Raw genomic sequence first — 22,646 nt, 5'->3', positions numbered from 1 at the left:
AACATGTCTTTCTTCAAAATATGGGCATTAGGCCCTATTGGAAGCTATTGCAACTCTTTTTCAAAGCAGTAATTTAATGAATTTCTCTTTGCCCCTGCCAAAGAGATGCTGTAATTGTTTCTAATGGTTGAAAACCACAGGGCTAGTCTTTGTTCTAAATTGTCACAGATGTTAACCCCTCACCCTTTATTTATTTTGTATGTTCTTGGAGTCAGTTTAAAGGAAAATTAAACTAAGCTTGAAGGAGTCCAGCAGTGTGATGCTGACTTTTGGTTAGTTTGAAAGACAAAATACATGATTCTGGAAAACAAAGGTTAAATGTTGCATAATGCAGGATATTTGCCCAAAGTTCCCTTGATTGGTCTCTTTTGAAGGAACAGATTTGGAGTTGGAAGATGTGAGTTCCTGTTCCTACTCAGTCACTTATTTTCTTGGAAAATAATTTGTATTATCTTTTCTTAGATTCCAGTTTTCTCTTGGGTAAATTAAGGATATTATCGTCTTCCTTAGTTTATTTTTGAAGAGATTAAGGCAAATAATTTTTAACTAATATGGGAAGATGTTGTAATTTCTGTTATTTGTTTCCCTAGTAATTAGTTTGCAAATCCTAAGCCATTGTCAAGTCCAAAGAGTATTAGAAAAAAAATATTACTTTTTTGCTTTCTACCTTTAAGCAATATGAAGTCTAGGAAGTATCAATGAGAGAGCAGAGTGAGTCAAGAGGGAGTTTAGTGAGATACAGAAAAGAGAAGAGTTTCCCTGGGTTTAAGTAAGCATTCTGGCCATACTCTGGCTTTTGCTTTGGTCTCTGCCCAAGATTCAGAAACTAATAGATTGGGAAGTTTATTTTCCTTTTCTCAACTCAAGCAGAAGCTAAAGGGGCAAAACAGCTTCTCTAGAGAGGATATTCCAAGTTGGTAACCCTCACTGGGATGTTTACTTTCCATGGTGTTTGAAATTTCTTTGAATCAGTTGCCAACATTTAAAATGTAGAAAGATTTTGCAAAATTTCCTGATTTTCTAGCTTCTTTAGAAACTAGGGAGATCTGGCAATGTTGAACTGAGAAATGGAGGTTTCTTTTAGGCCCAAGGTGTTTTCTCTAGTTTTCCCAATCTACCTTCACCCATTTCACTCACGACCTGCTGTTACAACAGTTCACCTGAAAAGACCTTTAAGTTTAGTGAAGTGCCATTATGTTTCAACAGTCTATCCCCAAGATAAAAGTAGACTGTTGGTCCTGATCCTATACTACCCACAGAGGGTTCTCATGTTTAATAGTTTTATCCTCAGGTTAACCTGAGGATATGTACTTTTAGCTTTTTTCTTTTCTTTTTTTTTTCTTTTTGTTGGTACTAATGATTGGACACAGGGTCTTACACATGCTAAGTAAGTGACCACTGAGCTGTATCACCAGCCCTTTTGTTTTTTTAGTTTTGCAGGGGGGACAGGGTCTCATTAAGTTAGGTGAGGCAGGCCTCAAACTACTTCTGACCCTCCTGTCTCAGCCTCCAGAGTAGCAGTATTTATAGGTGTGGTATGTGCCATCGCATTCCACTTACCACATATTAGGTGCATGATAAATATTCTATACAATGAAAAAGTGACATTTGGAGAAAGATGTAGTTCTAGCACATATGCCCAAAGAGAATGTAAAATGTGACTACTTCTCAAATTAAAATGGTACAGACAGAAAAAGAAGAAAAAAAAATTACAGGTTTATGAAAGTTTTGTAAATGGTATGGCCAAAATCAACCAACCAAACAAACAAACAAATAAACCAATCCATGAGATTTGGGTGATACTTCATTTTCTATAGCATTGTATTAATAATGCTTAGGATAAACCTGTTTGACTTAGTTTATCTGAGAATATCTAACCTAATAGGAGAAAAATAACTTGGAAACAAAATGCACACACAGCCTGCTATTTAAATGAAATTACCAAACACTATTTCCATGATATTAAGAGATCTCCAGATTCTTTTGCACTCTCAGAGGAGAGAGCTAGCTGATACTGAGCTAGCCAGTGAAGAGGGAAAACCTGATGATGGCCCTGAGAGAGATGGTGCTTTCCCTCACCAGCTGCTGCTATGAAATTGTGAGATTATTTAAGATAATTACAGTGGTAATAAAGTAATTTTAAAAAGCAGGGTGAGGAAATAACAGTTACAAAATTGTTTCTGAAATACATGACCAAAGTTCAGGTAGTAGTACTAAACCATTCTAGTCTTAGAATTAATTGAAAGGTTGACCGATTTGACTGTCATGATTAGATAGGATTTTTATTATTAAAATTGTTTTGTACAATATTGACATGTTAAGATATGAAGTTTAGGTGAACACCTTGAAGCATTATTGTAGCAATTACATTTATAAAATTAGTGCACATGTTACAATAGTTTCCAGTTTATTAGATATTTCAGTAAAACATTCTCAAATTATTTTAAACATTGAGCCTTTCATAAGGTAGACTGAGAACATAGGAACAATAAACACCCATGCATATACAAACACACAAACATAGATACACACTAACAACAAAGTCAAACTAAGCATAAGAAAAAGAACAATGAAAAATCATTTTACTTAAATTCAGTTACTTCCTTCATGCTATGCAAAATAGAAGAGTATGATTTTCCCTTTTTTCTCAAGTTATTCATGAAATATATAAGGAAGCTGTGAATCAGCATTGATAGGAGCTCCAAAAAAGGCTTTTAAACTTATTTTTGAAAGTTTGTATTTTAGGAGAAGTGTACTGGATAATTTTTGAGAAGTGTAATTTGTGTAAATACTATCATTTTTCCTACTAAATTATAAGCTTTTCTCATGGTGAGAGAAATTATTTCCAAGTCTATGAAATCCACCATATATAATGGTGCTCAATAAATGATTCTTAAACAAATGAATACATGCACATGTATGGACTTTGTTTATGTACAACTTACAGGAACTCAAAAATATACTTTAAAGAACAAAGTGCACAGTATAAGACAGCTAATGGGAAATTCTATAGACTGTTTACCATGACAAAGGAAAAGAAAGGTTTGCAGCTACCCACTTTGCTCCCTTAGCATGGGAGAAAAGAGAGAGTGAGACAGAGAGACTATAACATGAGCCCCATGAAATATACTTAGTTCATGTGAAGTTGCTACAGCAATCAAGAGCTCTGTGACACTTTTTAACAAAATTATTTTATACAATATTGACATGATTAAGATATGAAGTTTATGTGAACACCTTAAAGCATTGCTGTAGCTTTAAGAAGTATTTTCAATCAACTACTTTGCTTCCTTAGTATCAAATCCACTGACCTTCCTTCTAGGTGATAGAGCATATTGTCTTCATGCCACATTCCTCCAGTGTTTTAGATTTTGACTCAGTGTCTCAAGTGACAAGCTGTTCTAAGATGGTAAATTGGGACTCTTAGGGAGGAGGCAGTTTTCTTTCATTCCGTTGTAAGATATTGCACTTATTGCTAAGGTGACCTGAAAGAGTACAGGAATCCTTTTTAAACATGAAGCTATTATTAGGGAGTAGCAGGCACCAGCAGGGTACTCAGGTCAGTTCTTGAACTTTCATTGCCTTTATTTTCTGGTACTGCCTGGCATCTTCCTGCTGTATTACAAGTATTTCGTTTTCAGTTATGGGTTCTGCTATTACAGTTTCTCTGGTTAAAGCAGAATTAGTCATTGAAGATTAGTGAGATATCTAAATAACATTTTGATTTTATCTGGGAATATTCTATAAAAAACTATTTTCTACCCATTGTTGGTTTTACATGACCCAAAGATTATAGATAAATATTTCTTTGCTTTTGCAAAGATCATTTCTTTTAACCTTCTGCAGCTTGACCTGCTAGATGATAATGTCCTTTTCATGCCTATAATGGTACAAGTTGTTCATGGTCCATTGATTCAATTTAATCCAAACACAGAGTAGCCCATGATTGTAGAAACTGCAGAATCCTGGGACTATCGTTTCTTTTTAAAGAGCCATTGTGGCTGAACATTTCAATATGTCCTGTTCAAAGAGATATTTAGTCTTTTGTATATTTAAGGAAATAATGTACTTATTGAAATGCTAATACATTTTAAACATATAATAAGAAAGAAATAGCAAATAATGATTTGTTAAAATACTTCATTGTATAGGATACCAAAAAGTGCCTCGAATTTTAGGGAACAATGATCCTTGAATTCAACCCTTAAGATTGGTTGTATGCACTGACTTGTGACAAAATCAAGAATATATTAGCCTAACTAATTCTAGAACATGTTATTTTATATAAAGTGTTGAGAGTTTCCTACCCAAATTATTCACAGATTAGTACCATCATGATCACTATAGAAGAAGCCTACTAACTCCAGAATGTTTAGTGAAAAAATGAAGGGCTCACTTAGGTATAGAATGCTGCAAAGTGTCACAAGCATATTCTTCTCCCCACTGGAAAAAAATATGTTTTAAAGACCACGTGCCTATTTCTGACAAAGCTAAGTATAGAAAATGCAGAACTTCAGGGCTACTGACACGTGAATTGAACTTTCAACTGAAGCCTCACTGAATAGAAAGAGGGAGACAATAATTCCTCTTTTATTATACAGGGAAAAGATACTTCAGGATTCTCATGTTATCTTTGTAGAGTGTGAGAACTGGTCTTACCCAAATCTGGTATGGCACTTCCACAACTACTCTGAGGCTACCTATGACTCTCAAAATTCACTAAACTTGTTTTCAGGGATTATTTTTCCTTTTTTTAAACTCACAGGCCTCTCCACTTAATTTTGTTTATCAAGCTCTCATCATAAATTTGATTGATGCTATGTTGGTGTTTATTTCTATTTTAAATTATATTTTTCTGAAGCTCTTCTAAATAAAAGCTGACAAATAATGACCTGGTGACAATGAAAGATACGTGCATCCAAAATTACATTGAGACCATTTCACCTTCATTGATTTCAAGAAAGACATTTTAACTACTTAATTGAAGAGCCTATCAGTCTTATGCTGATTAACCTTTGTTGCACTTTGTATTTAAATGGCACCACATTATATTATTTGGGGGTTATTTTTACATATAAATTATATAATAGTAAAATGTTTCCAGATAACTACTATTTTTTTCATCCAAAAAGATCTTTTTAGTAGACTTTCATCTTTTCAGGAAAAAAAAAACAATAATAACCTTTTAATAAATGCCCTCATGAACATTTAAAAAAATATTTTGTCTATTTTATTTTAAAGCATTTATGCTTAAACTTTGATTATAGAAATGATTAAATACACAAATGAGAAGGATAGTAAGCTCTCTTGTATCCCTTACCCAATTTCAACATTATTAATTAAAATCTAGTCTTTTGGGATGTTACTGATCACTTTTATTCTTTCCCAGCAGTTTAATTTATTCATGGCCAAAACTGTCCATGAATCTGTAGTTATTTCTAAAGTTCTTAACCCATAGTGGGTTTCAAAATATCACCTCCTCAGAGGAAAAAAAGAGACCATAACATGAGCCCACGAAAGTGCTTCTCCTTGATTGCCACCTGTAAGTTGGCACTTGACTTCCATTCTCTCTCATAGCAGTTTTATCCTTCAAAATGTTTTACAGGTTGTAATTCTATATTCATGAATGGATTTAGTGTGTATCTTGCTGTGGATACTAAGCCTCTAGGAGAGATATTACACCGTTTCTCCTGTGATTTTTCATTTACCAAGTGCTGAGTATATAGTAGGTATTCACTTAGTATTTGGGAAATGCCTGGCTGAAACAATAGCATTATTTCTTTTTCTTCAGAATTCTTTTCTGGACAGATTGGGATGCCAATTTTCCTCGCATCGAATCTGCCTCTATGAGTGGTGCTGGAAGAAAAACAATCTACAAAGACATGAAAACTGGGGCTTGGCCTAATGGACTAACTGTGGACCACTTTGAGAAAAGGATAGTTTGGACAGATGCCAGGTTTAAAAATGATCTCTTTTCTATATTTTCTTTAACTTTCTTCATTTAATATTAACAATATTGATAAGTGCTCAATGTACAGTTATGTAGAGACATTAAAATTAGTGATTATTAAAAATTTAGACAAATCAGATACAGGTCCATAAAATATTCACAGAATATTTACTGTCATTTATTTGAATTACATGATTATATTTTTGGATTATTTGGGCTTTGATCAACTACTGATATATTTACATTTTTCTAGGTCAGATGCTATCTACTCAGCCCTTTATGATGGGACAAACATGATAGAAATCATCCGAGGCCATGAATATCTTTCTCATCCCTTTGCTGTGTCTCTATATGGGAGTGAGGTCTATTGGACAGATTGGAGAACCAACACATTGTCCAAAGCCAATAAATGGACAGGACAGAATGTCAGTGTGATTCAGAAAACCAGTGCACAGCCTTTTGACCTTCAGATATATCATCCCAGTCGTCAGCCACAGGGTAAGTGCATGTCACATGTTTACCACCTAGAAAGTATTTTCATATTTATTATATAATATGTGAACTGTAAAATAACTTTTGAACGTTAACAACAATTAAGATTATATATGTGTGTATACTATAATGGAAGAGATTTCAGCCTTTATTTATATTAGATCAGGATTCTTCTTTTTCTCTTTCTACTTTTCTTCACATAGAAATAAATAGGCAAGTCTTTAAAAACTAAAGGTTTTACACTAAGTCCTCCAATTGGTAGTCACCATCATTGCATCAAAAAAAAAACAAAAAACAAAAAACATTGTTGGGTGTTGTATAAAGTCTGTGAGTTTGGAATCTATTGCCTAAATATAATGACCAGTCAATATTAGATAACACCAAGGACATATCTATGCTCCCCACACAAACTCATAGCCACTGAGAGTAGAGAATGATTTATGAGAAGGAATGTACTGTTTCCTTGAGTTCCTCCATTTCAAGAGAAGTGAGTTGATGACTGTGTTGTTTCCTTTTCCCATGAATCCCACCTAGTGATTCAATAGCAATCTCCTTCTTGGTTTTGTGGTTTTGTCTCCTTCACTATTCTTGCCAATGTTCTTTTCACAAATCTCAAATTTATTATTTTCCTTTTTGGAATACCATTGCCATTTGAAATAACATGGTGGAGGAGAGTTATAAATATTTTCAGGCTGTATAAATTGTTACCTTCTATTGTTCATTCTGTCAAGAACTAACAAGCTTCATATCAACCATATTTTTCTCCAATCTCATACATATTCATATTCATATACACATTTATTTATTAGCATGTACATTACTTATGCTTAAAAATATGGCTCTCCCCACTGTATAGTGTTTCCTTCCTCCCTCCTCTCTTTCTCTCCCCCACCGTCCTTCTTTCCTCCCCTCCCCTCCCTTCCCTTCCCTCACCTTCATTCCTTCTGCTAGAAAATAAACTCAGGGTCTTTCACTTTGTATGCAAGAATTCTACCACTGACTCAGGTTCTTGGCCCCTTATTTCATATATCTGTATACTCTTGGTAGGAGACTTATTTAATTTGACATATATCCTATTTTTAAATGCTAAAATTCACTATAATGATGGAGGAAATTTCATTGTCAAAAGTGTTGCTTCTTTCAAAATGCATAAGAAGTGAAACAAACAACAAATAAAGATACCAGAAAGACAAGTTACTCCTTTAGAATGATTGGAAATTTATCAGTATTTTAGAAGTCACTTCACCTATAAAATGATAGCTTATTTTCAAACTTTTAAAAGAATTATACAAAAATAAATAGAAATAGTAATTTTTCACATTATAAAATTATCCCTGTGTGTATAGATATCTGTGGAAGATCAGATAAGAGTTTTAGGCATTTTTTATGTTTCATAAAAGTTGAATACATTATAAAATTAATCCATAAAATATGACGTAATGTGATGAAAATAGCTGCTGCATCATACCTAGTATCACTGAAATCTGGCAAAAATAAAGTAATAAGAACATCCTTTACTTGCACATATGTTCTTATATGTATATATTTTAAATAAGGAATCAGGGCAAGGGGGTGTAGATTTGTGTTCAAGTATTTGGCATGTGCACAGCTCTTGATTTGAGTCTCAAAACAGTAAGTATGTAAGTAAATAATGAAATAAATAAAGAAATGCACTTGAATTTTCCATTGTCAAATGTCAAAACTCTTGTATGATGATGTTTGCATCAAATTCCTGAAAACAAGAATTGAGATTAGTTTTTTTTTAGAGAGACAGAGAGAGAATTTTTTAATATTTATTTATTTTTTTAGTTTTTGGTGGACACAACATCTTTATTTTATTTTTATGTGGTGCTGAGGATCAAACCCAGCGACCCGCGCATGCCAGGCGAGCACGCTACACTTGAGCCACATCCCCAGCCCAATAGATTAGTTTTTAATTGCAAAGTGCTTCTAAAAATTTCATTCTTTTCAAATATCAAATCCATTTCTAAAGGAAAATTGCTAATATGAGTAAATTAGTTTATATTAGTAATTATTTGTTTACCAATAAGTTCATTAAGCTTCATTATTAATATAAAAAATGTCTACATTGGATGGAGAAAAAATCTTCTCATCTAACAAATTAGATTCTGGCATTCTTTTCCCTTGAACTTAGCTATATTAGGGAATTAAATATCATACATATTTTATATTACATCAACATTTGCATATATTTTGTTTGAATTTACTCGATAAACCAATTGTTCGGCTTTAAAATGTTTAATTTTTCCTGATGAGAAATGGACTGTAATTAAACATAGGTTGCATGAAATAAGAAATTATCTTTAATGATGTTATTTTCTTCACAGAATACACATCAGTCTTGTGGGATTGCAAAATTAACATTTGGTTCTCGTTTAAAATATTATAGTTATGCATCATTAAATCTTTTTTACCTACAGCCATGCTTTAGAAGATTAATTCAATTTCCTAATTTTCAGATTGCTGCCATTTTGGAGCATATACTAACATGCATTCATGAGCAGGCATATGAATTAAAATGTTCTTAAGACTGACAATAATCTTCATCATAGAAATTAAAAAATAATAATTTTGTGTATATAAGTCATAGTTCCTACCAATATAATATATCTAGCTCAGACTGACAAACTATAGCCCCCAGTCTAAATTTAGCCCTCTCTGTTTTATAAATAAACTTTTCTTTAAGAATAGCCACAGACATTCATTTAACCATTTCCTCATGTCCACTTTTGTGCTATGGGAAAAGAGTTGAGTAGTTACTGCTGAGTGCATAAGGCATGCAAAAGTGAAAATATTGACTATCTGGCCTTTTCCAGAAAAGAATGCCAATCAATGTTTTAGTTAGAGAGATAAGTATATATTGATATAAAGCACATGCATATATGCCACAAATTAGAAAACAGCACAGGCTGGGATTGTAGCTCAATGATAGTGCATACACTTAGCAAGCAGGAGGCCCTAGGTCAATTTTGCAACACCAAAAGAAAAAAAGCAAAAAGAAGGAAAGAAAGGAGATGAACACAAAATATGACATTAAACAGTAAATTATCTTAAGTTTTGTAGCATCAGTATTAACAACTAATATTCCAAAGTAGAAAAATCAGCAACTCTGGCTTCATTAGAAAATGTTTCATGGCAGAGAAAGGATTTGAACTATGTCATGAGGAAGGTTAATGTTAATATGTTGATGGAATTCTAAGAGAAAAAAATGATGAGGTGGACGTGTGAAAAAGACAAGCTATAAGCTTTCAGGAAACAATGAAGAATCCATTTGAGTGTGTACATAATATGTATATAGAAGGAAACTGGTATCTGAAGCTGGAAAACAGGTTAGTACTTTAGAAAGACAGTGTGGTGTATTTGGGGCTGTACCACAGAGTACCAGTTACATGGCTATAGCCATCATTCAAAGATGAGGAAATAACACTTTATGTTGGAGGAGAGGAAAAAAAATGGAAACATGTATTAGGAAAACTGACAATATTTGACAAATGATTAGGTATGTTTGAGAAAGATAAGTGAAAATGTTTGCTTGGAAGACTGGTGACTTCTTTAACAAAAGTAAACATAATAGACTAGGATAAAGAATTGGAGGGTGAATGGGAGTATCAGGTATACCAATCTGACTAGTGCTGAGGAGTCATAGGAGGACTGTTGGAGATAAGGATGAGACTTTGTAAGGGAGAGAGTGGGAAATTATCTAAAATTGTTAGGCTAATCAGATATATAGTCAAGTCTGTATTTTAGAAAGATAACTAATTGTATGGATAAAGATTAGAAATGAAGAAAGTGGTTAGAAGTTTACTGTTCCAACTGAGGGAGGAGATGGAGAATCTGATTAAACAAACCAGGGACCAGAGACTTGGAGAGAATGGAGGACAGGGTTAAGGTATAGAAAATTAAGCTACTTGGTGGGAGTTCTTTGTCTTGTCTGCTCTCATCTATCAGCTCTTTTCATCATGTTTGGTGTTTTGTAAATATTTATACAACGTGTAAATAAAAGGTGGAGGGTGCTACAAGGGCATCTAAGATTATTTGTTTGTTCACCTGGAGTTTAGACCATATAAACTATCAGTGAATCCAGGCTGCCAGGTATATTTGCATTTCATCAATTAGGACTGCATATAGCATTCTATTTTGAAAGGTCAGCATTCCCTTTCTCTTGTTTCCAAATGTAATGGAACATTGTTGGTCTTACAGGAATTCACAACCTCTGTATGTATACTAACTATTTCAGTATTATTTGCTTTAGTCAGCTATGCATTGCTATAACAAAAAGACCCAAAGAATAATTTAGAGAAGGAAAATTTTATTTTGGTTTAGGGTTTCAGAGGGTCAGTTCATGGTCAGCTGACTCCATTGTTCGGGGCCTGAGGTGAGGCCCTCAAGGTGCAAGGGCATGGCATAGGAAGGCTGCTCAGGACATGATAAACAGGAAGCAGAGAGAGCCTGGTCTATCAGAGACAAAATATAAACCTCAAAGGAATGTCTCCAGTGACCTGCTTTTTCTAGGCACACCCTACCTCCCAATAGTCACCACCAAGTCAATCCATTCATGTGGATTTTTCCACTGATTAGTTTGTAGATGTTATGATATTACCTCTGAACCTTCTTACATTGTGTCACATATCAACTTTTGGGGGGCACTTCATAACCAAACCATAATAGGTAATTTTCTTGAAATAGTTAATTGCTTTATATTAAGGGTATGTGAACCTTTTCTGTAGAATTAGGTAATAAATATAAGCCTTTGTGAGACATATGGTCTCTGCTGAACCTGGTAATCTCTGCCATGTAATGTAAAAAAAAAGACCTAGATAATATGGCAACTAATGTACATGGATATGTCAATAAAACTTTATTTACAAAAACATCAGCATACTCAATTTAGACCAGGGAGCACCATCTGTTAATCCCTGCCTTATGTTCAAATGTGAGTATTCTAAGCCAAATTCCTTAATTTACTAATTTGAATAGACAGCTGTGTTCAAATGAATGGTTAGAAAGAACATTTTTAAAATATTTAACATTATTATTTCTTTTTTAAAAAAATATTTACTATTTTTTATTTATATGTGACAGCAGAATGTATTACGATTCTTATTGCACATATAGAGCACAATTTTTCATATCTCTGGTTATATTCAAAGTATATTCATACCAATTCGTGTCTTCATACATGTACTTTGGATAATAATGTCCATCACATTCCAGCATCATTTCTATTAATGCCTCCTCCCTTCCCCTCCCACCCCTCTGCCCTATCTAGAGTTCATCTATTCTTTTTTTTTTCTTCTGTGTAAATTATTCTTTATTAAAATTTGTATATAATATATACATATACATACGAATACATTTATATTTAATTATTTTCCAGTACTGGAAATTAATTACAAGGTCTTGTACATGCTAGGCAAGAACTCAAAACTGAACAGCACCCCAATTGCATTTTCAATATTATTTTGAGACAAGGTGTTTTTATATTGTCCACACTGACCTCAAACTAGTGATCCTCCTGCCTTAGCCTCCCAAATAGCTGGGATTGCAGGCATGTGCTACTACCTCTGTGTCCCACATAAATATTAATATAACAATGCATATATAAAGACTAGATAATAAAAATAGCAACTGTAAGAATAAGACATATCATTTCAAAAGCACTTGATGTAACTTGAATATAAAGTATCATAAGTAACAAATGCAGAAAATATCCTTATCTGTGTATTTTCAACAAGGCATTAGTAATACATATAGAGTCATAAGGAGATACATTTATTATCCTTGTATTACATTCAATTCAGTGCATTTAAAATTCTCTTAGATTTGTTTTGACTTTAATTAAAATATGCATAGATTTTCTACAGAGTGGGACACAAAATCAAATGTATCAGTGCATAATTTTGAAGAATAACTTTAAGATCATCATAGTGAAAAAAAAACAACATAAATAAGTAACCCTTAACTGTAAAAGAATGTAATTACAACAACCTAAGTAATAATAGATTTATAAGAACACATTAATTTAAATTTGAAGAAACTAATATATTTGTTGTCTCGGCTTATTCATTTGTTTACTCTCATATTGTTATCTGGAATATTTTTTTCTATGATTTACCTTTGGCTCGCCAACCCATATAATGTTTGCATGTTTGCAACATTTGTATCACAGTTTAACTGAAAAATTAAGAGTTATTACTTTATCTAAATTTTTATAATTTCTGAACATTTATCAAAAGCAGCCAAAATCATGTTCCAGAATTTTTCAATGTTTATTGGCAAGCTGTATTGATATTTCCAATGTGTACCATTAATATAATGCATTCTGAAATAAAAAAAATATAGTTTTGTATTGGATTTTCTTCTAAGTTCTATGTGATTTAAATTTTAATATATTTGTAATTGTACTCTCATATTTCTGACTTTTTTTTTATTGATTATTTATCGCATTACATAGTTCATGATATATCATCTTTCATACATTAGACTCAAATTGTGCTTTGAACTCCCATTTTCACCCCAAATACAGATTGCAGAATCACATCTGTTACATATTCGCATTTTTACATAATGGCATATTAGTGACTGTTGTATTCTGCTACCTTTCCTATCCCCTACTATCCCCCCTCCCCTCCCCTCCCCTCCCATCTTTCCATGCTCCCTCTCCCTACCTCACTATGAATCAGCCTCCTTATAACAGAGAAAACATTCAGCATTTGTTTTTTGGGGGGATTGGCTAACTTCACTTAGCATTATCTTCTCTAACTCCATCCATTTACCTGCAAATGCCATAATTTTATTCTCTTTTATTGCTGAGTAATATTCCATTGTGTATATATGCCACATTTTTAAAATCCATTCATCTATTGAAGGGCATCTAGGTTGGTTTCACAGTTTAGCTATTGTGAATTGTGCTGCCATTATTTCAAAGTGAGAAAAGATAAAAAGGTAAAGTAAAAATTCTTTGAGAATTTTTCAAGCTGTGAAGCATCAAATATTATGACTTATACATTACAGTATTATTATTAATATAGATACTGATTTACAAAGTCAATGTAATTTTTTCTATGCATATAGTTTAATATCTTCAATTATAAAAATGTGTTTTATCATAATTGTAGCATGCTAACAGGTGGTATGATTCTAGGCTAAAAACAATTATATACAAAGTGAAATTCAAGGACCTGTCATTTTACTGTCATAAATTTTGCTTTTAATTTCCCTAAGAGGAATCATCTTCTGGATCATTGTTTTTGAATCAATCTCTTCTCCTTTCTTTTGCTTTCCTCTCCTTTAGTCCTCATTCTTCTTTTGTTCTTCTTCTTCCTCATTCTCTTTTATCTTTTTCAAGAGGGGGGAAATTTGAGGGGTTTTTTGCTACCTGTCACATGAGTAACCCTAATAGTTCTCTAACCTCACCTCTTCTTTGACCTCCTCTCCTGCAATATAGTTTAGGGAAACTGAAGCCCCGTAGGGACTCAAATTACAACAGACAAAACTAAATGGTAAGAAAGAGCATACTATTTGGTGCTTTCTCTGTGTGAATCACACTAAGGAATCTCCAGGACAACTTTTTGCTTTTTGCTAATATTTTGTTGTTGTTAAATTAATGGATTTTCTTAGGAGAATAGAGTTCTTTGGGGATCTTTATTTATTTGTTCTTTTTAACAAATGCAATGAGATGCATTACTTTTATCATCTTGATGTGGGGAGTTCAGCAGATTGCCTAATCCACACTGATTATTTATCAAATTCAGTTATTTCATATATCCTCTAAAGTCATAGTTCCTTGATAATTTTGTTCTTTGTGTTTCAAAACCTTAGAAGACTAACTGTAACTGTTGTCATAGAGGAAAGATATCCTTTTTCACTACCCATACTAGGTTCTTGACTAAGGTCACTATAATAAAAGATTAAAAAGAGAAAAACCCAGTCTCATACAAGGTTTTATAGATAAGGATCCTTCAGGAGGAAATGAAGAAACAAAGAAATGGGTAAAATTTGTGTATTTTTATGCTAGGTTTGATGAACACTAGGCAGCTATGGAGAATTAAAATTAAACACATGTGGTTAGAGCTAATGGTAATAAGCTAGGGGGAACCTAGGGAGACCTGTTTGTTCAGATTTTTCTGAGGCCTTTTCAGAAATGAGGATATACTTCTTTCTTTCCTCTGGGTATGTGGAGTGCAATTCATACATGAGATTCTCATCAACTGCTTCAGGGAAAAGTCAGAAATCCTTTATAAGTTTTATGACCTGCCTCAGGAAAGAAGGATGAGGAGAAGGTCAGAGAGACCTCTCTGCCTCTGCCGTTTTTCAATACGGCAAGGTGACATATTTGGGGGTAGCATGTCCTGAACCCTGTCACTTCTCAGAGCAACAGGTCTGCCTGTTAAAAAGATAACATTCATTAGTCAAAACTGAAATATTCCTAGTGAGGTCTGAAGGTCTAATTTTTCTTCCTTCAATTTAGTAGCTCAGTACAAAAAAACAAAACAAAACAAAAACACACCTTACTCTACTAAACAGGCTTTTAAAAATAAGATTAAAGAGTAGTTATTGGGGGGTGGGGATATAGGTCATTTGGTAGAGTACTTGCCTCACATGCACAAGGCCCTGGGTTCAATCCTCAGTACCACAGGGGAGAAAAAGTAGTTATGGCTTAATTGAAAGTAAAATCTTATTCAATAGTCAAGATAGAACAAGAAACACAAAACAATAAGACCATGACCTGGAACTGAAAATTTGATATCCCATGATAAATTTGAAAATATTATGAGTTATTTATACAATGAAATTTAGCAAGTATGTGTATGGGGCAAACTTCCTCAAAAAATCAGTTGATACAGAAAAAATAAATCATAATAAAAAAGGGACTTGAAGTAAGGGTGTATATGTAAGAGCAGTTTCCTACGAAAGTTGTGGGAGTTTTATGCTATGGCAAAAAGGGAGATTAGGAAAATAATAGTATTCATTGAAATTCTTAATGACCAGGTTATTTTATAGTCTATGTGAGTTTATTAAATATGAGATTTAGTAATTATTCCTGATTGTCAGACCAAAACCTTTGAAAGCCTTTGCGTCTAAGGCTCTTTATCTTAGAGGAAATTAAGGAAGTTGTCTTTCTTGTTATCTTTGAGGGGGAAAATGTTTTTAGTAAGGTAACAGCTGTCTGTGATTGCCTATTATCGTCATATTAATCACCCCAGTAATGGGTGTTACATGGGAACCTTTACCTTGAATCATGAAGTGAATAACCCCTGTCAACCTCAGAGGTTCCCTAATACATTCTTCCATCTTCACTGTTAATATTTCACTGTGTAATTACAGCTCCCAATCCTTGTGCAGTTAATGACGGCAAAGGGCCCTGCTCTCACATGTGTCTGATCAATCATAATAGGAGTGCCGCTTGTGCTTGCCCCCACCTGATGAAGCTTTCCTCAGACAAGAAGACCTGCTATGGTAAATTTCATAGAGTTCTTACCTAAAGTCCAAATTGAATTCTTTCAAAGTATATTAGATCTTACTCAAAGGAAAGTAGAAGAGGATTTTAACATCTTAAAAAAAATTAGTTGTTGCTATTTCCAGCCACTATTGATGATTCATCTACTTTTGGAGAGAGTGACAAATTTTTAAAATGTGTGAAATGTTGCACTTTGCTATTTATTACCTTATTCATTTTTTTTTCTTGCTACTTTCTTATTTGGTGTGTTAGCAGAATTTATCTCTGCAAAGCAGGGAGATTTCGTAAGTAAAAGTGCATTATAAGAAAATGATGATGTAAGTAACCTGCATAACAAAGAAGTACTTAACAGCTTTAATCTCCTGCTCTTATTTGAAAGTCACTTTAGCATCATTTTGTAGAGGATTATTAACCTGAAAGGTATAAAATGAAGTAAAATATATAACATGGAAAAGTTTTTTTTTTTAATATTTAAGTCAAAACATGATATTTGTGAATAAAAATGAGAGTATTTTTTGTTAATAATTCTTATTTATTTGTAAAGCAATTACTTAATATTAAGGGAAGAAAAGAGAATTATTCAGCAAAACTTAATTCAGGACTTTAGGTACACGTGACTTTAATTTCATATAATAATAATATGTCTCAAATATTAATAACTCATAGAGGAAAACAAAATAGACCATTGGTAACTCCTATTTCTATTTGACTGAGTACAAGAAAAATAACTTTGGAAGTAAAAATGATTCAGCCCCTCACAGTGTTAGCTACTACAAATTTACAAAAGCTTACAATAAAACTGTACTTTGAATTTGTTAAGCCCTAATTTTAATAGGGGAACCACAAAAAGGATTTTTGAAAGCAATGACTAATTTTATTTTATTGAGTGACAATTGAGGAAAAATGTTTATAGATTACTTCAAAAACCATTCAATGCAATGAAATATTGTAATAATCATATAAAAATGTGTTTTTAAAAAATGTATAGCCTTTATGTATTTTAAGAAGTTTGATTGAAATTTTAAAATCAGGTCAATTATGAGCATTTCTTGGCATTTCTAGCTAAATAATAATGACTGAAGGACTGTAATTTGTTTCTTTGTTTCTATTGAGTACCTTAATTTAGAATATATAAATGTTTTCTGCATTAATGTTTTTATCAAATATTTGTTATTATTTTGGTTTTAAAACTGTGTGATTTATTTAAAAAGTAATACCTTAGAATTTCTAGTCTTTTTCAAATTTGTCAACCATGTATGAGAAAAACATTCCATTTCTATTCCTTTTCTAGAAATGAAAAAATTTCTCCTTTACGCAAGGCGCTCTGAAATCAGAGGAGTGGATATCGACAATCCATATTTTAACTTTATCACGGCCTTTACAGTCCCTGATATTGATGATGTTACTGTGATAGACTTTGATGCCTCTGAAGAACGTTTATACTGGACTGATATCAAAACCCAAACCATCAAACGGGCTTTTATTAATGGAACTGGGTTAGAAACTGTTATTTCAAGAGGTAAAAGATCTGCAGATTATAAGTGTGAAAGTGTGTATTATTCAACTTATAATTATCACAAGTCTTTTTTTAATGTTCTTTCCATATTGTTCTACTCTATAGTGTTAATTAAAAGTTGGAATTGATTATTCAGAGATTCAGTAACATGCTCTATCCTTATAATTGTAGAATGCTCTAATTAAATGGCACACAGCAGACTGATAACTACAAATTTGCTTCCATGAGAAGAAAAAAAATTCAGAATAATCTTAAAATTTAGAGATATCTAAATGAATGGATTTAAAGACTTTTGCTGATGGGTGTACAATTTTACAGAGGTAATAGAAGATATTGGGAAGGACTGATTTCCTCTTCTGACTTAAGTTTATAAAGTTCTCACTGTACGTATTTATATGGAAAGCAACTATGCAAATTAGACAGGAAAATTGTTCCTACCCATCTCCTGACCCAGCATGTTGAATCATAGGTCCTTTGTAAATGCTGAACTAACTTTTAAAAATATATATTACTTTTCCTTGTCACAGAAAGCATAGCTAAAGCCAAGTGTGGTGGCTTATACCCATAACCCCTGCTCCTCAGGAGGCTGAGGTTGGAGGATTGTGAGTTCCAAACCATTGTTAGCAATTTAGTGAAGGAAGCCCTAAGCAACATAGACTCTGTCTCAACTTTTTTAAACAAAGTTTAAAAATGGACTAGAGATGTGACTCAGTGGTTAAGTGATCCTGGGTTCAATTGCTGGTACAAAAAAGTATAAATTAAGTAAGATATACATGTAAATGCTATGCCTGAACTATAAATATTTAGCATTGAATTATTCTAATATTTGCTTACGTTTTGGCATATTATGATTAAATGAGTTTTCATTGAGCACCTACTGTTTGCTATCACTGCAAATACAAATGAGGCATAGTTTCTCCAGGGATTTAGAGAGGAATGGAAGAAAGTGTAGTAATCCATGTTGATTTACCAAATCACTTAATGCTTTGAAGTACTCTGAAAATGTAAGATCAAATTGCATTTTAGCAATGATCAACTTCTTAATAAAAGAAGGATAAGTTTTAAATTCAGAGTCTCTTTCAAAAGACTTTATATGGAATACTAGAGGGGTAGCTTGAGTGCCACTGTTAAATCTGAGCAGTACTTTATTGGACTACTAAAGTACTCTTGTATTTAGGCTAGTTGATCTAAGGTTAGTATTGTTAAAGCAACTTCCTGAGTGACTTGGTTATAAGCTTATTCAAATAATAATTTAAAACTTGCTCAAAGAAGGGAGTTTTTATAAAAAAATTAATGAAAAGATTTCTTCTTTGTGGTGGATTTTTTTTACAAGGTATGTGTGGGCATATAATAGTACCTGATTGAAAGCAATTAAACTCCTTGAAAGACCAGTAAAAGGATAATAAATTAGGTATACCTCCCACAAAAAATGTATCACAATATAACAGGAAATAACCAAGCAACTTTATCATGAATATAAAATACTTTGACAAAGGCTCTCTGAATTGTGTATAGATGAAGATTATGCAAAAAGTGTGTGGGGACAATTTTCTGTATACAGTTGCAGTGTTTGGTTAGTTTTCTTTGAGAAAAATCACAATGATTTATTTCCATTTAGCAGACAATTTACAAGTTAACCAAAATTTTAGCACTAATATTTTATCACTAGTATTTAACACATATACTCATCCATATAAGTAATTATTAATTCAATCATTTTCAAAATATTAGGATATGAGAATATATTGAAGGGGAACTAATATGGAATGAAGAAAACAAAGTACAGAATGAGTGGGATTTACCCATACAAGCTGATGTAGTAGAAAACAAATGATGTCAATCTTAGAATAAGTTGTTGATTTTTTTGTGTTATATTTTAAATAGTGTAATTAGGGAAGTGTTTTAAAGAGGGTGGCGAATGCATTTGCTTTGTTTGTGAAAGGTCACTGTAGCTATTATGTCTAATACGATGTTCTGGTTTGAGAGAGGTATATCACACACTCTGGAACAGACAGGCTATCTCCTGCTGCAGTGGTACTGGAAAGAGATGATAGAAACTTGGACTAGGGAGAGACTCTAGAGATATCAAAGAGCCCAAATACAGAGGATCTTAATGAACAATTGGACCTGAAAGTGGAGGGACAGGCCTCATCAAGGATACCTCCTTAATTTTTCTGGCTTGCTTCACAGGATGAATGTTGTAGCCTTCTTCTTCCGTAGTGAAACCTTGTTAAGGATTGATACACCTTTCCATTAGCAACCAAACTTGAGAAGAACTTTTGACAGTTCAGCTTCTGAGCTCATCAAAGCATCTCAAATCCCACAGTAATTGTACTCTATTTTATCCTTTCATCTTTGAGGTGCTGTGACTGACTCTCTGGAGACCATGCTCCTACTTCTTACACTGTTGACCTCTGTATTTTCTCCTTTAGCTGTTCTCTCTCTCTAAGACTGTTTCTTGTGAAACTTTATTTAATCTTCCGTCATCTCACTTAATGTGAAGTGAGCTCCTAATGCATCCTTTGTTGCAACTATCTCCCACTATTTTCTTCCCAAGGGGATTATTTTCTGAGGGAAATACTGATTGGTTCACGCATTCTGAAGGGATGGAGGAATAGTTGCTCACCTTACCATTATCCATATCCTGAAACTATGAGCTCTGTTTAATTCATGTATCGCCCACTTGATTTATTTGCTGTAAGCAGCTTGAAGCAGGTCCAATTCATTTATGAGGACAAATCCTAATACGTGACTACAGGCACATTCATTGCATAATTTAACAACGAGAAATAAATGTGGTGTGTACATACAAACATACAGTTTTAGTCTGCTTTTCCGTCTCTGAGACCAAAAGTCCAGAGAGGAACAATTTTTAAGGAACAATAGTTTATTTGGTGCTCAAGATTTCATAAGTCTCTGTCCATAGATGGTTGACTCCTTTGCTCTGGGCCTAAGGTGATGCAGAACATATGCTGGAAGGAAAGAAGATCAGGACATGGCAAGAGAAAGCAGAGAGAACTCCACTCACCAGGGACAAAATATATACCCCAAAGGCATGACCCCATTGACTCATCTTCTCCAGCCAAACCCTACCTGTCTATAGTTACCACCTAGTTAATCCTTACCAGTGGATTAATGCACTGATTACTTATGGCTCTCATAGCCCAGTCATTTCACCTCTGAAATTCCTTGTATTTTCTTATGAGCTTTTTGGGGGCAACTCATATCTAAATCATAACATACAACATACATACATACATACATATATGTATTATTTCCTTTTTTTAAAAAAGGTTATTTTATGCTAAGAAAAATATAACGCTAAGAATTGAAGACAGAGTTCTTGTTACTGGACTGAAGTTTTGTCCTCTAGTAGCAATTATTTTTCTACTTATCTCACTATGTGATCCAAATATTTTTCAGTCATTGATGTTCTTGGGCTTACAGATCTGATGTGATGCAGAATTCTATGTCATTAATGTGATGTTTCCATTCTCTTATTTAATCTATACAAATCTATTATTATGAATGAATTATTTCCATTCAGCAGATGAAAAAAAAAATAAACACCCAGAAGCTAAAATTATGCCTCAAAGTGAAAGTGAAGAATTGATGGAGGCAAATATTCTCTCAGGGCCACATCTTTAGAGACTTTGTCATATTTGTTACTCTACAATAAGAGAGGGTTTGGGACTTCATCCTAGTCACTGGTGACTAATTGCATCACCTGTGGGTGTTGTCCTATTAAGTATTTCCACAAACTCAATTGCCCCTTCCCTTCTAGTATTCATGTACTATTCAGAATTATACTTTATTAGATAAAAGATCCTTCCCCCAAATTAAAAAGTACTGCTTGTAAGTAACACATTGAGAAAAAAGAAATACATTAGCATACCTTTAAATTCCTAATACAAACGAGCAATATCAGTGTTGGCCTTTCACATTTTTATTCACAATGTCTTTATTTTATTTTATGTAACATTTATTCCTTATAGGATACTTTGAGGTATAGATTGCTTTCTCATTTGATAGATGAAGAAGAATTTGGTTCAGGTTTGATATTCTTGGAAGTACCAGAACTCTTTTGCATCCAAATTTGGTCTCAGATTTTTTGGTTCCCAGGTTGAACTCTTTTTCCTTCAGTGTCCTTTTCGTTTACAAATTAGGAACATCAGCATGTTGGAGAAAGAGGTTTATTATAACTACATGGCTAGTGTATAGTATTCCTTCCTGCCATTCACTTCACATACACTTGGCCATCTCTGCAGAGGTGACCTAATAGCATCCTGGTGAAGTACCCAGGTTAGTGCACCCTCTTGCCCAGGCTTTGGCTGATTTTTCTGAAATATGAGAATAAGCTTTTAGGGCCATTTTGGCAATTTTATGAGATTCTAGGCCACTGTCAACAGAATTTAATTCTTATTGGAAAGGGCAACTCCTGTGTATTTTAAAGCACTACTTGAAAAATGAAAGTAAGGACTACTTTGGGTAAGTATAATTGCTTGAGCAAGTATCTTTTTAATACTAATCTACTGTTCGAGTTATCAGGATTATTAGGTTGAGTTAAGCAGAAAGTTAAAATGGGTAAAAGGAAAGATAATTATAAATTGGAAATATAGCTGTTTATTTATGTAAAGAATACTGTCTCATGTGGTAGGAAACATCACACAGTCATGTGTTTTGTTTTTACCTACAAATGTAGAGACCATTTTAACCGAAGACATTGTGGTCACATTGTTACTACATAAAATGTAATTCTGAATGTTAGTTTAAATCTAACTGAACCTATTTGGGAGTAGATATCCATTCATATTTGGAATGTTTTCCACTTATGCCAATAATTATCTTGTCAGTGAGTAGCAAAGATTCATTCCCTCTATGTTGTAAGATACTATATTTAGTTGTACCCAGTAATAACAATGCTTGAATATAAACACAATTCTGAAAATTAGTACAGAGAGAATGAAAGTAATGAAAGCAGGTCAGTAATAACAGTGAGTTCTAGATTTTGGAAACACGCCTTGAATTAAAGTAGAAAGTTTTGATAGGGAACATCTGTTGTTTTGCTTATCTCTGAGCAGAATTTTCAATTTTCATTTTCACTCGGGAAGCTTTTTGGTGCAAGAACATCACAGATGTTTTTTTCAACATCTGATTAAGAGAGCGGGGGGGAGGGAGGGAGGGAGGAAGGGAGGGAGGAAGGGAGA

At 33.3% G+C, this 22,646-nt stretch overlaps 1 protein-coding gene across 1 annotated transcript in view; it reads left to right on the top strand.

The window, feature by feature from the left end:
- Positions 1-22,646, top strand: part of LRP1B (LDL receptor related protein 1B) — a gene marked incomplete at its 3' end in the record, with an annotated part of 1,847,377 nt that overhangs the window by 1,219,368 nt on the left and 605,363 nt on the right. Inside the window, exons 26-29 of the mRNA XM_081262419.1 lie at positions 5,792-5,956; positions 6,204-6,448; positions 15,791-15,922; positions 17,215-17,442. Of these exons, the coding sequence (XP_081118545.1) occupies positions 5,792-5,956; positions 6,204-6,448; positions 15,791-15,922; positions 17,215-17,442 (770 nt within the window). The remainder of the gene's footprint in view (positions 1-5,791; positions 5,957-6,203; positions 6,449-15,790; positions 15,923-17,214; positions 17,443-22,646) is intronic.

This window comes from Spermophilus citellus (assembly GCF_964194105.1).
Source record: "Spermophilus citellus genome assembly, chromosome: 11".
Classification (NCBI taxonomy): Eukaryota; Metazoa; Chordata; class Mammalia; order Rodentia; family Sciuridae; genus Spermophilus; species Spermophilus citellus.
The sequence above is the reverse complement of the archived record's forward strand: the minus strand, read 5'-3'. Positions and strand labels throughout refer to the sequence as shown.